Source organism: Xenopus laevis, chromosome 5L (assembly GCF_017654675.1).
Source record: "Xenopus laevis strain J_2021 chromosome 5L, Xenopus_laevis_v10.1, whole genome shotgun sequence".
NCBI lineage: Eukaryota > Metazoa > Chordata > Amphibia > Anura > Pipidae > Xenopus > Xenopus laevis.
Genome location: NC_054379.1, coordinates 111667118 through 111681822, shown reverse-complemented (window position 1 = coordinate 111681822; position 14705 = coordinate 111667118). Strand labels below are relative to the sequence as shown.

At 37.7% G+C, this 14705-nt stretch overlaps 1 protein-coding gene across 1 annotated transcript in view; it reads right to left on the bottom strand.

Annotated features, from left to right (window-relative positions):
* Positions 1 to 959: 959 nt before the first annotated feature.
* Positions 960 to 14705, bottom strand: part of ccdc50.L (coiled-coil domain containing 50 L homeolog) — a gene marked incomplete at its 3' end in the record, with an annotated part of 35506 nt that continues 21760 nt past the window's right edge. Inside the window, 6 exon segments of the mRNA NM_001097927.1 lie at positions 960 to 1020; positions 3392 to 3468; positions 3635 to 3733; positions 6125 to 6169; positions 6760 to 6875; positions 13532 to 13625. Of these exon segments, the coding sequence (NP_001091396.1) occupies positions 960 to 1020; positions 3392 to 3468; positions 3635 to 3733; positions 6125 to 6169; positions 6760 to 6875; positions 13532 to 13625 (492 nt within the window).

Sequence of the window (14705 nt, the reverse complement as noted above, 5' to 3'; positions counted from 1 at the left end):
TTCTAAAAGCACATGACCAGGCAAAATGACCTGAGATGGCTGTCTTAATGATTGGTAGTTAAAAAGAGCCTTTGATAAAGCTTGCGAGCAGCAAGCGAAACGTGCGTCAGCCGCCTAAACTTTTTTAAAATATCAGGCAGGGGGGTTCTTGCGCCGGTAGATGGAAATAGGCAGAAGCGGTTACAGATTGGGTTTAGCGATATTCACCACTGATGCTGCCAACGGTTGTGCCTATCAGGGGAGTTTGGGGGGGGGGCGGAATAACGAACTGGTTCATAAGCTGCTTGAGGGTGATTCTGGCAGCAGCCTCTGCGATCCATTAATCAGGACTATCTCCGTTCACCTCCTGTCCCGACCACAACTTGAGCACACACAACATTATTGCAGTCCTATTACCGTGACATCTGCTCTCCCCGCAACCATCCCTTATATCCAGCACTGCCTAACAGAGGACTGAGATTCGGTTAAGTCACTCACATACTCAGTAATCCAATCCTCTATATTCCATCGGTGAGCAGATGGGTGGGTTTCTCTAACATACATTGTGGGGTGGTGCAACTTCATGGGTCATTCTATCTCTCTTTTTTGTGGTTTGATTTACTGTATCTTGACCCTGCACACCACTTTTTTGGTTACCATATCCAGTGGAAGGTGCTACCTTTGTTTGTACCATATACAAAAATGGGGGGGGGGGGCCTAAAGGTTCACTACAGGTACTGCCATGAGTTTCTCATTAAAGCAAATAAGGTAAACCAGTGTTGGTCTGTAGCAGAAATACTCCAGTGCCATTAGAACTAACTAGAATCCCCATATTACAAAAAAGGGGTAAAAAATATATATATATATATATATATTTTTAGCTGTATGTTTACAGATACACATACAGTCATTCTTAGGCGATTACCTTTGAGAGAAGACTGTGACTTAGAACTAGACTTAGGAGAGTTGTGTTGGTTTATGTTGGTATAATCATCATCGTAATCATCATCGTCAGCAGTATCTGGAGGTGGAGGAAGGGGCCTGTGAAACCGTAAACATATTTATGGTGGTATATCATTAAAATACGGATATGAAGTGTTGTATCTATCACTTTACAGTTTCTGAAAATAAATGAATAAAATATGTACTGTAAATACACTCCTTATAAGCACACACTACTTCACCAATGTCTCTAGTTTGGAAAAAATAATAATAACTCATTCCACAATTTATAGAAATAGCAGCTATAAATATGTGAAATGCATTTTTCATTCAACAAGCACTACTATACTATAAAAGATGAATGGGGGAGTGGCACTAAAATATGATGATATATTTGGAGTTAAAAAGCATGAATCAATTTATTGAACTCCTTCAAAAAATACACACTCCAATAAAAACAATTTCACAGAGTATACAACCCTAACAGGTTGACCTTTAATATAGTCTTTGAGTTTGACATTGTAAGTCCAAATAATGTGTCAATGAGATAGGGGAACGATGTATGTTGCACTTCTGATCAAGTAAGTGTGACCCACAGTAACCAAAAATGACCTCTGTAACAGCATACTCAAAGGATTGTGTATTGTAATAAATTGTCTACATGCTATATATTACAGCACCTACAAATTGTTCTTCTGTTATAGCCCAATATGGGAGTGTTTATATAGGGGGGAGGGGGTTTACAATTTTTAAGGTTTTCAAAAAAAACTGCTTTGTATGTATTAATTACAAATATATATTGTACTGTAGAAGCAACCTATACATATTTTCTCTGTAAGTGGTTGTTAATAACTGTTATTCTCACCCAATAGTGACCTATTTGGCATTTGTAGTTAAAGGAACAGTAACACCAAAAAATTAAAGTGTTTTAAATGTAATGTAATGAAAATATCATGTACTGTTGCCCTGCGCTGGTAAAACTGATGTGTTTGCTTCAGAAACACTACAATAGTTCATATAAACAAGCTGCTGTGGCGGAAACTGAAAAAGGCTATATGGCACTGAATAAATAGTGGATAACAGATAACACCATTATGTTATATAGAGATTATCTGCTATCTGCTGTGTAACCTGAGCCTTTTCTCCTTTGAATGGCTGCCCTCATTGCTACACAGCAGCTTATTTATATAAACAATAGTAGTGTTTCTGAAGCAAACACACCAGTTTTACCAGTGCAGGACAACACTGTATTATATTTTTATTACTTTAAAACAATTTAATTTTAGATTTTTTACTTTAAGTAGCATAACATCATCTGATGTTATGATTGATCAAAATGTTGTATCCTGAAAAACAAGTAAGTAATAAATGAAATCACAGGACTGTTGGCTGGTGCAAAAATGTCTCTTACATGAATAATATTCCTGTACAAAACAGCAATCAAACAGCCTTTAATTGCCAGGATATGCTGAAATCCATTTAGGAACAGCTGGTAGTTAAAAGTTAGCTTAAAAGGTGAACTACCTCTTTAAGTACTTAACACTGGTTTACAAAATGGTCTATTCTTAGCAACTTTTCAATTGGTCTTTATTTTTAAGAGTATTTGAATTTATCTGCCTTCTTCTGACTCTTTCTAGCTTTCTAATGGGGTCACTGATGCCATTGTTCTGTGGGGCTACAGTGTTATAATTATTTTTACTTTTTATTGCCTATACAGTATTTCTTTTCAGCACAATCCTATTCACTTTCCAGTCTCGCAGTCAAACCACAACCTGGTTGCTATGGTGAAATACTCCCTAACAACCACATAGTTACTGAAATTCAAAAATGGAGAGCTGTTGGAAAAAAACAACTTAATGAAGGCAAATTGACAATTGTCTCAAATTCTACATTATCCTAAAAGTTCATTTAAAGGTGAACAACCCTTTAAAGTAACAGTTCAATGTAAAAATTAAAACTGGGTAAATGGACTGTGCAAAATAAAAAATGTTTCTGATATAGTTAGACAAAAATGTAATGTATAAAGGCTGGAGTGACTGGATGTCTAACATAATAGCCAGAACACCACTTCCTGATTTTCAGCTCTCTAACTCCTAGTTAGTCAGTGACTTGAAGGGGGGCCATGTGGGACAACTGTTCAGTGAGTTTGAAAACTATCCTTAGCATTCAGCTCAGATTCAAAAGCAACAGTTATGACCCATGTGGCCCCCCTCAAGTCACTGTTTGGGTACTGCCTGATAACCAATCAGTGGAAACCAAGAGAGCTGAAAAGCAGGAAGTAATGTTCTGGCTATTACGGTATGTTAGACATTCAGTCACTCCAGCCTTTATACATTCCTTTAAAGATCTAATCTAATTCATAAACATCATAAAGTCATCAAAATTGCACCAGGATTAGAAATGTAGTGATGTAATCGGTCATAAGTTATAATTATTTACTTATAAAGTACGGTTTACCTGTAATTATTACCTGTATGGTTTATCACTTCTGGAACGGTGATGATGGTCCTGACCTTCTCTTGTCCTTTGCCTAACATGATCAGGTGCCTGAAATAAGCAAGAATGAATTTCATGAAAATAGTTTATGAAAAGCTGAAATATTGATCAATCATGCGCTAAATACCTAACTGATACTGTGCAATGGCCAAAAATAGAGAAAAGGTTCAGTGAAGCCTTTAGTCTGAAGCTTTCTAGTTATTAGATACACACCCACCTCCAATTCTTCTAGTCGCTTAGCATCTGTCATTTTTTCACGTCCTTTTGACTTCTTATAAGCTTTTTCTTCTTTGTCCATAAGATAGCGGGCAATTTCCTGAAAAACAGTGAATGACTTTAGCAAAGGGCACGATGAAGGTGATGAAGCCTGTTACTGGTTTATTTTTTTCACCCTTTCTCAAAACAATATTTTTTGTCATTTTCAGCAAGTGGTAAGTGCTTTAACACAAGTTTTTCATTCTTTGCTGCCTCTCTTAATATGAACAGTAACACAAAAAAAAATTAAAATATAATGCACTGTTTCCCTGCACTGGTACAACTAGTGTGTTTGCTTTAAAAACACTACTATCGTTTATATAAACAAGCTGCTGTGTAACCAAGATGGCCAGCCATTTAAGCACAGGATACAAAGCAAATAATAATTTCCCTCTACAGAATCCCATTGTATTCTGTTATCTGCTAAGTAACCTGTGCCTCTTCTTTTTTTTAGCTTGAATGGCAACCCCCATGACTATGCGGCCTATTTACACAAACTATAGTTGTATTTTTAAAGAAAACACATAACTTTTACACATGCAAGCAACAGTACATTGTATTTGAATTATTATAAAACATTGTTTGGTGTTACTGTTCCTTTAACATAACATTACATATAACTAATGCACTACTGAATGAAGTTATGCCAGTGCTGCGAATTATGTTGGCGCTATATAAATACATGTTAATAATAATAATAATAAGTTGAAAAAGAGCGTATACTGCCCATTTACAGCGCTGCGCAATATGTTGGCGCTCTTAAAATACTTGATAATAATTTAACACTAGACCTTAATCATTGCTTTCAAAACTGCATTGTCTTTTCTGGTTATTAGCATGTTCTTGAATTAATTATAAGGCAAGAGAAAGGTAGTTAAAGGGTTTGTTCGCCTTCAAACAACTAGTTGTTTTCAGATAGTTCAGCAGAAATAACGACTTTTTCCAATTACTTTCTATTTTCTACGTGTCACCGGTTTTCTAGTATTGAAGTGTAAAGTGTAATTTTTCACCTTCTAAAGCAGCTCTGGGAGGGGGGGGGTCACCGACCATGTAAACTGTTTTAAATTTAAACATTTAGTTGATACATTTCTTATTTTTGTCTCTGCTGAGCAGAATCTCTGGGTTTCATTAAAGGAGAAGGAAATTCCCTGGGCACAAAAACCCTCCCTCCTCCCCCCTGGCCTACCTGTCCCGCCGGGCAAATGCCCCTAACTTGTTACACACTCCTCTGCGCAGATCCAGTCCACGGAGTTCACAGGCACCATCTTCTCCCAAGCGGTCTTCTTCCTGCTTTGACCGGCGTTTTTGGCACATGCGCAGTAGGGCATTTCACCAGTACGGATCTACTGCGCATGCGCCAAAAGTCACAAAGTGAAATCCGAAAACTTTGTGTCTTTTGGCGCATGCGAAGTAGATCCGTACCGGTGAAAACGCTGGTCAAAGCATGAAGAAGACCGCTTGGAAGAAGATGGCGCCTATGAACTCCGTGGACTGGACCTGCGCAGAGGGGCGAGTAACAAGTTAGGGGTATTTGCCCAGCGGGACAGGTAGGCCAGGGGGGAGGAGGGCAACACAGGGGAGGGGGAGGGTTTTTGCGCCCAGGGGGTTTCCTTCTCCTTTAAAGGCAGCTGTTAGAATTGATACAATAGTTGTTAATACTCCAGAGATGCTGCTGAGAAATGTATCAACTAAATGTTGCAAAATTGTAACAGTTTGGAGTCTCCACCTGAATTATTGAGTTGCCAGACTGAAACACCAGAGACACGAACATAACTTTAATCTTAGATTTGGAAAAACAGTAACAAATAAATAATGGAAAGTAATTGAAAAAAGTATTTATTGCTGGGGAACAGTCTGAAAACAACTGAACTGGAAAAAGTGTTTGGAACGTGAAGAACCAGTTTAACTTTTAGTTTGAAGTAGAGAGTGATATTCTGAGACAATTTGCAGTTGGTTTTCATTTTTTATTATTTGTGGTTTTGAGATATTTAGCTTTACAGTAAGCAGCTCTTCAGTTTGCAAATTTAGCAATCTGGTTGCTTGGGTCCAAATTATCCTAGCAACCATGCATGCACTGATTTAAATAAACGACTGGAATAGGAAAAGGTCTGAATAGAAAGATGAGTAATAAAAAGTAGCAATAACAACAAATGTGTAGCCTCACAGAGCATTTGTTTTTTTCGATGCGGTCAGTGACGTCAATTGAAAGTTGTAAAGAGTGAAACGACGAAGGCAAATAATTAAAACACTATACAAAATAAATAATAAAGACCAATTGAAATGTTGCTTAGAATTGGCCATCTTAAAGGTGAACACCACCCCTTTAAAAAAATTAAGCTTTGACCAGTTAGCATTACAAATATATATTTCATAAATATACAATGCAAACCAAAACCATAGCAAGAAAACAAATTAATATCAGTGATGAATGACTTAATTCTCGTAAACTAACCTCATCCTGAGCCATCTGCGCTGCTCGTTTATCCATAACGTTTGCCTAAAATTATAAAGAAAAGAAAGATTTCAGTAAAGACAAGTGGAATTTCATGAATGCTAATGAGGTTATACCTTAAAATACATTTTGCCTAGTAATTCAAAGCAAGTTAAATTTACAGTCATTTCAAATGTTCAATGATTTTAAAGTTACTGTCATCACACCAATCTTAAATGCAGTGTCCTGTTCCTTGTAAAGAAGTATGCATAGAAGACTTGGCTAAAGGAGAGCTGGCTTCTGCTACATTGTACATTAATACATCTAAGCGTTGCCTAATCTACTAAGGAGGACTGGGGGTATTACATGATGCATTGTTAAGTTTAGGCAACTGTAGAACAAAGAGGCTAAACAGGGAATGCCAAAAATATGATGACTCTATATAGGCCACTGTGTAAATCCTTAACCAAGATCTGGAGAAAAATGTTATAGAAAGTGTTGCAAACTTCAGTATGTAGTTTTAAGCAACTTATGTAACATTTTCTTGGGCAGATATGTAAAGCTCCTGTAACTTTCAACAAAATAATATTTTCTAGTTACAAAAGGAAGGAAGCTTCTACTATACTGTATATAATATTGCAAAATATTTACTTAACCCTGAATTCTTTTTCCTGAAGCCTCCGGGCAAGGTGCGCATCGTGTTCCTCTTGATTTCTTAACCCTGTTGTGTGTTTAGATATAGGTGCATCTTGTACCCCCTTTGGTCGAAACCCTAATTAAAAAAAAAAAAAAAAAAATTGGAAATATGTTATCAGAGCAAGGCATTAAAAGGGTGATCCACGTTTAAATTAACTTTTAGTATGTTACAGAATGGCTCATTCTAAGCATCTTTTCAATTGGCCTTCATTATTATTATTTTTTTTGTTTATAGTTTGTTTTTAACTATATTCTTCTTACTCTTAACACATTCAAATGGGGGTCACTGACCCCATCTTAAAAACAAATGCTCAGCAAAGCTATAAATGTATTGTTATTGCTTCTTATCGCTACTCATATTTTATTTGGGCCCTCCCTTATTCATATTCCAGTCTCTCATTCAATTCAATGCATGGTTCCTAGGGTAAATTGGATGCTAGCAACCAGATTGCTGAACCTGCAGTGCTGCTGAATAAAAAGCTAAACAACTCAAAACCCACAAAATGAAAACCAATTGCAAATTGTCTCAGAATATCACTCTGTACATCATACTAAAAGTAAAATTTAAAGGTGAACAACCCCTTTGATGTTTAATATTTGCTTTTTCCAAACTTTTAATGGTTTTAAGGGAGAATTAAACACCCCACACGGCCCCCCCCCATTTTTAACTGGCTCCCCCACCCTGCAGAGCCTCCCCCCTTCACCAGAGCTGCATTGGTGCCAGCCCTTAAAAGTGCCTGTGCCCCAGTACTAGGATTGCAACTACATTGCACAGCTGGGTGGCCTTCATCTTCAGCTGCATCATTACAGCTTCTGTACTGAATCCCGATTGGATGAAGACCACAACTCTGCTATTACAGTACCAGTACAAGGGGCCCATGGACTTTAAATAGCCAAAACAGGTTGGGGGCAATCAATTAGAAACGGGGTAAGGGGGGTTTCATTCTCCTTTGAAAAGTTTCACTTCTTGATTTAAAGAGGTTTGCAGAACTGGATCCATTAAGATGTCAATTGTTTTTAACCATCACATTCTACTATGCCTGACACTCATGATAAAACCAGAGAACAAGATTCTTTGAGTTTACATACTTTATATGAGGATATCAATATTCAGTCATTCATTTTACAAGTTTAAATGCAAAGGTTGTTTCACAGAGAAACTCAAAGAATCCTCAGCAAGAAAGATCAATGAGACACAAAGCTCACACACACAACCAAAAACAAGCTCAGTAGCACATAATTCAGCAAGGAAAGCAGTGCATTCAGGTACAATAAGGATGAAATGAATTAATGAATCAAGCAACTGATTATCAAAAGAAATCACAGGTGATCTGTAGATTAAAAATACCATTGAGCCATTGTATGAAGAAGCCACCACTGATAATACCATCACCCTTGGATTTTACCTGAATCCCTGGGATGCCTTTCTTGGCATGGAGATGGTGTTTTCCTTGTGCGTCTCTCAATGTCAAAATCACTTTCCTTACAACTTCTGTGGGATTTTGCATCAGAACTGTCCCGCTGCCTTCTATCAAAATCAGAATTTTTTGTAGAGAGAAGGTCCTGACTGTGAGACCTCCCCTTTCGACGCAAGTGTTCGTTGTGGTGTTCTCCATTTGTCCCTTCAATATTGAAATCATCCTCATGTCTACTTGTCCTGGGTGGTGGTGGTCTTTGCGGTTTCTCTTTTCTAGATACGGGCCTATCATAATGGTCTTCGTGTTTATGCATTATATAGTTATCCTCCTCTTTGTTAGATGACCTTGATTCTACTGACCGGCCACGTTGTCGAACACACTTTGATGAAGGTGTTTCAAACTCTGGGTCATTTCTTTCAAATCTGTTTTGTTCATGTCTCTCATGTCTATGAGGTCTATCATATTCAGACAGATATTCCTTATGCCTACCCTTACGGTGGCCTGAACAATGAAGGAATGCCACAAGCAGAAAATTACAATTTACCAATTCAAATGCAAGGGAATTTTACAACTTTGTTGTTGAAATCTATGGAAGGTGGGTGGCGAATATATATATATATATATATATATATATATATATATATATATATATATATATATATATATATATATATATATATATATATATATATATATATATATATATATATATATATATATATATATATATATATATATATATAGCATGTATGGGACCTGTTATCCAGAATGCTTGGGACCTGGGGTTTTGTGGATAAAGTATCTTTCTGTAATTTGGATCTAGTCTACTAGAAAATCATGTAAAAATGGAATAAACCCAATAGGTTGGTTTTGCTTCCAATAAGGATTAATTATATCTTAGTTTGGAGGGAGTACAAGCTACTGTTTTATTATAACAGAGAAAAAGGAAATAATTTGAAATTAAAATGGAGTCTGTGTAAGGCCTTTCCGTAATTCTGAGCTTTCTGGATAACAGGTTTCCGGATAACAGATCCCATACCTGTAGTACCATTCAAAAAATGACCAATGAACCAACCAGTCCATAATGGCATACATCGGTAATGTTCCATTTCATATGGATAAATTAACTGGGTCAGAGTTTTGTCTCCAAAATGATAACTAATAAGCACAGCCATAATAGAAAAATACAACTGGACTGTTTTTAATGCCAACAATAGCTCTACACAAACTTATTAAAGCATGCTGCTCTCCAAAAAGCATCAATGATTTGTTAAGGACTGATTTGTCTAATCTCTTTAATATAGTACAAAATGGCCCTTACATCCAAGTTTCATGAGCCCCATGCTATATTAAAAAAACGAAAGAACTACTGTACATTTGCCCAGGAGCAGTAACACATAGCAACCAATCAACAGGTAGAATTTACTAGTCACCTTTTTTAAAGCAAGCATCTTTTTGGTTGCTATGGATTACTGCTCCTGGACAAACTTCGTGCCTTTTATTAAACATGGGGTTATAGCTTAATTGTATCCTTGTTGTTTTATTGCCTTTTAGCAAGCAAAACAAGTGGGTTATTACACAATATTCACTTTGTTGTATTCCTACTCAAAATAAATTCACTAGTTGCTAGCAAGACCTGTGTTTTTGTTTCCAATTGAAAACACAGCGTCATGGTTCCATGGTGACACAAGGTTCCCTTTACTCACCACCAGCTATGTGCTGGTTTGTGAATAGATAGTGGGGACTATCTTGTGTCGCCATGGGAACAAGACACCAATAGGCAGCTCAAGTTTTTCTGATGGCATTGGTCAGCATTTACCATTTATAAACACTAGGCCAGGAGTGCCCATACTTTACTAATGTGAGCACTACCTTTAGTGATATTGCCCCATTATGATTTACATCCATAAAATATATTTAAGCATTCTGTTCCATGGCAAATATTACTTAAATATTATATTGATTTATGAGAAAATGTATATTGCTATTCTTAACAAACAACTATTTCTTATGTAACATTAACATCAATATATGAATGAAAAGCATGAAATAAAAGGGTGATTTAGACAAGCTGTTTGTTCACAGTGGGGCTCATTTATTAAAGCAGCACAGCGCATAAGTGGACGCAAAAGATTGTCTGCGCCATCAAGAGCGTGATCGCTAATATATTTGCGTGATATTGCGCATAACACAGAGCTTTTGCGATGGTTTTGTTTATGCGCATTGCGCAAAAGATTGGGCATTTATGTCGCAAACGATGCCGTGGTTGTTAGGGGCGTGGCTACAATGCGCTTGCACTGCGCCCGTCGCAGATTTGCGTCTGTATATGTGCAAAACTGCACCCGGGCAACAGCACCACAATTTTTACGACTGCCTCTTCGTGGGGTAATAGTAACGCTCTTCAAAATGCGCATTCCTGCCCAGCTGCGCTAGTATATTCACATTTTTGCGTTTCATGTTGCTTAAAAGAGAATTTTATATATGTGTGCAGAGCCACACTGCTAAACTGTGTTCTGGCAAATACAATGGTGCTGCTGTTGGTGGGGATGTTTGTTAACTCAAAGTTTACTCAAAGATGAACAACCCCTGTAAAGTGCATATTAACCACGCCTTCCACCCAACATGTTTATATTGACCAAGGTTCCTTTAAGGGTATCAGGTAGGCTAAACACCTTTGCAACCAAACAAATATTAGCACAGAAACAAATGCAGATGCAGAAGTGAACGCAATATGCGCAATATGTGACGCAACTAATTAAAGCAGCGCATTCATACATGAGCACAACTAATCCTTACCTTTGCGGTATCTTCCTGTGCGCACAATTTATTATAAGCACTGCGACAGCTGATACGCAGTTTCACACGTCGCACCTGTCTGTGTCTACATTAGCGCACAAATCGCACTGTTAAGGTATCGTGCGCTAAATTATTAAATACTCGCATGAGCTGGGCAAATGTCAGGCCACTGCGCTCTTTTTAGCGCTGCGTTAATAAATGAGCCCCAGTGTCTTTTGATCTACTGTTCACCAGCTAAAGGTCTCCTGGTAGATCCCGATCTACCTTTTGGGCACCCCTGCACTAGGCAATAAACCCATGGCAATCCATCAGATGATTGCTTTTCATCTTACAGCTGTCTGAAAAAAAGCCAGTCGCTAATTGGTTACTGCCCAGGTGCCAGTATGCCAAGTATTTATAAATGAGCTCTGCATACAAATTAGTCTGAAGGGCATAGGGGAAATGAGGTTGTGGCCAGTAAAGACAATGCCCACAATGGAAGGAGGAAGAGATGGGCATGAGAGGTATTACTTTAATAAGTTTATATAATTGCAAGAACCGAAAGACGCTTTGCATACACCTTCTTAGATTTCTGCATTAATTAAATATGGTCTGATAACAATAAACAAACACTTAAATTAAAAACCAACAGTTACAATTATTCTTCTCAATAATGAACACATTGTTTAAACATTTCCAGTCTAGGCTAGAAAGCTTATATATAGTGACGTCTACGTTTCAGTGAATCATGTAACAGAAATTACATCACTAAGCACCATTTATAAGGATATCATTAACAAGATATTCATGGCTTTTGTGTGTGTATGTATATCTATATCTATCTATCTATATATAGAGATATATATATATATATATATATATATATATATATATATATATATATATATATATATATATATATATATATATATATATAGAGATATATATAGATAGATATATATATATATATATATATATATATATATAGGAAACTTTGGGCGACTTCGGAAAACGAATTGATACGCATGTCATCCCGCCAGCGATTTACATTCTTGCCGGCAGGAAGGCACTTGGGGAGATTAGTTGCCCAGAGTAGAACAGAATTGTGGTTTGCGACTAATCTCCACGTGTGCTGCCACACTTAGGGTCAGGGCACACAGGCAGATTCAGGGAGGTTAGTCGACAAATCTCCTCTTCTTCAGGGCGACTAATCTCCCCGAACTGCCTCCCCATCAGCTAAAATGTAAATCGCTGGCGGGATTGCACTTTCCGCGATTTACATTTTACCAGACGGGAAGGCAGTTCGGGGAGATTAGTCGCCCCGAAGAAGAGGAGATTTGTCTCCGGGCGACTAATCTCCCCGAATCTGCCTGTGTGTCCTGACCCTTATAAGTAAATGTTTATGTTTCACCTTACATATGACCTCTCCAATAGCTAACTGCAGTTAGGAGTTCTAATCAATGAGATAAGATTGCAGGAGCCCTGCCCTACAAAAACACACCCAAAGTTTGTTTGCTGACAGTCTGATCTTCTAAAGAAAGATTTGTTCATGTGAGCCACGTGGGGATGGAAAATCATATCAGAAGATCTTAGAAGAAGAATTCTTGAGATGCAGAACTATGGATAAATCTTTGAAAGAATTGCTAAGGTCTGGGTGTTCATCATAATTTCAGTAAAAATAAACGGTCTACAAATACAATACAGCACTGCTGAAACTTACCCAGGAGCGGGTGCCCTGCAAAGATATCATAGATATAAAGGGTAATCGCAAAGGACCTGCAGAAATCTACCAAACTATTCTATGTAGCGATATGGGAGCTGTGAGGGTATTTGTGTATCTTGTGTTTTTGGGTGGAGTATCCCAATCCAATATTATTTTATTTGAAATACTGTATTTGCTACCTTGTTTTGGTAAAACCTGAGTTGATGTCAATAAAGTGCATGGAGAAAACTGCTTTAAACTGAAAATGTTGTGTCCCTGTCTCCTGTCTGCCTTACTTGACCAATATCAGTCTGAGCAAGTCCCCAAATATAACCCCCCAACTACTCCACGTTTAATCCTTGCAAAGTTGATAATTTGATTATCAGAGCACAGATAACCCCCTGCGTTATGATGTTCTACTAACAAAACAGTCACAACAAAGGGGATGGAAGGGAGCTATATACTGGTATTATCTATTTCACAAGGACCAAACATGGAGTAACTTTTTTGTGAATTAAAACAATAGGTAAAAAGTATGTTCAAAACAGCTCTATTTATTGAACTCATGTTGAAAGAGGGGGTATACTGCCCCTTTTTAGTCTTTTGGGGGTAAGGATACACCAGCTGCACAAACTAATTTTGGCCCATTTCACTTAAAGCAAAATGCTAAATCTGCTAAAATAATGAATCGTTTCTAGTGAAATGTACCAAACTTTAACTCAGATCTACCATTCATATAACCTTCACTAGAGATTGTCAAATACAGCCAATTACAACACATGGGGGATACCTCCTCACACTCAAATATGCCTACATACACATCCAAGAACACTGTACCTTCTCTGTCTTTGTAATAAGGTTCCTCTTGGGTAGGTGGGTAATGCTTCTTTCTTCTCCTTTCCTCTTTCTCTTGTAATAGTCGAGCAATGTCCTAATAACACAAAGCAAAACAATGCAGTATTTGATAAGTGCAATAAAAACCTGCATAATACAACTCCACACTGCTGTATGTGCTGTAATAAAATGTGCAAATTGGAGGCGAGGTAACTCTTATGGATACTAACATTTTAATTTTACACAATTGATGGAAATGTTAATATCTGTGATTGGATACTCACAGTAAGAATTATATATTTTCTAGGCCATATCAGTTTCTGGTATGCCTCTTTGGAAACAGACCTAGCCATGAGATGCCATTTGCACTTTCCATCTTACTGCAGTGTGCAAACTGCATTTCTGGCACAAATGCCATGTTTTTCACCCACAAAGCAGCATATCTCCCCCAGGATTCCAGTTTAACTGCAGTTGGTGAGAGAGAGAGAGAGAGATGCACCAGTACTAAATATTCTGTCTGGTGTAGTTTCTGTGTGGAATTGATATATGACCCCAATTCTTTTGGCACAACTGCACTGTGGAGATTTATGCAGCCCATGGTGTATGCCCTAGGGCTATCACTTGGGTTGGAGGTGGCAGTGGCTCCCTGGTGACAGCTACCCCATCATCAATAGGTGCAAGTATGCTAAATTCACAAAAGGAAGGTAGCAGCACAGAGCGCAACTATATGGAGGTACAAGGAGAGCATGTTGATGCAAGTGCCTTTAATGATTTTTTATGCAACTGACTACATTAGATAGCTTTAAGAAGGGGTTGGATGGCTTTTTAGCAAGTGAGGGAATACAGGGTTATGGAAGATAGCTCATAGTACAAGTTGATCCAGGGACTGGTCCGACTGCCATCTTGGGGTCAAGCAGGTATTTTTTTCCCCCCTCTGAGGCAAATTAGAGAGGCTTCAAATGTTTGGTTTTTTTTCCCTGCTCTGGATCAACTAGCAGTTAGGCATGTTATATAAAGACTTAAATGGTTGAACTTGATAGATGTGTGTCTTTTTTCAACCTAAATTACAATGTAACTGCACTTGCGATTGTAAATTGGCACTTGTTATCCGAGACACCATTAAGAAAAAAACTAAAGCCCTTCGGCACACTGAATGCTTTCAGTAGCCCTCTATGAG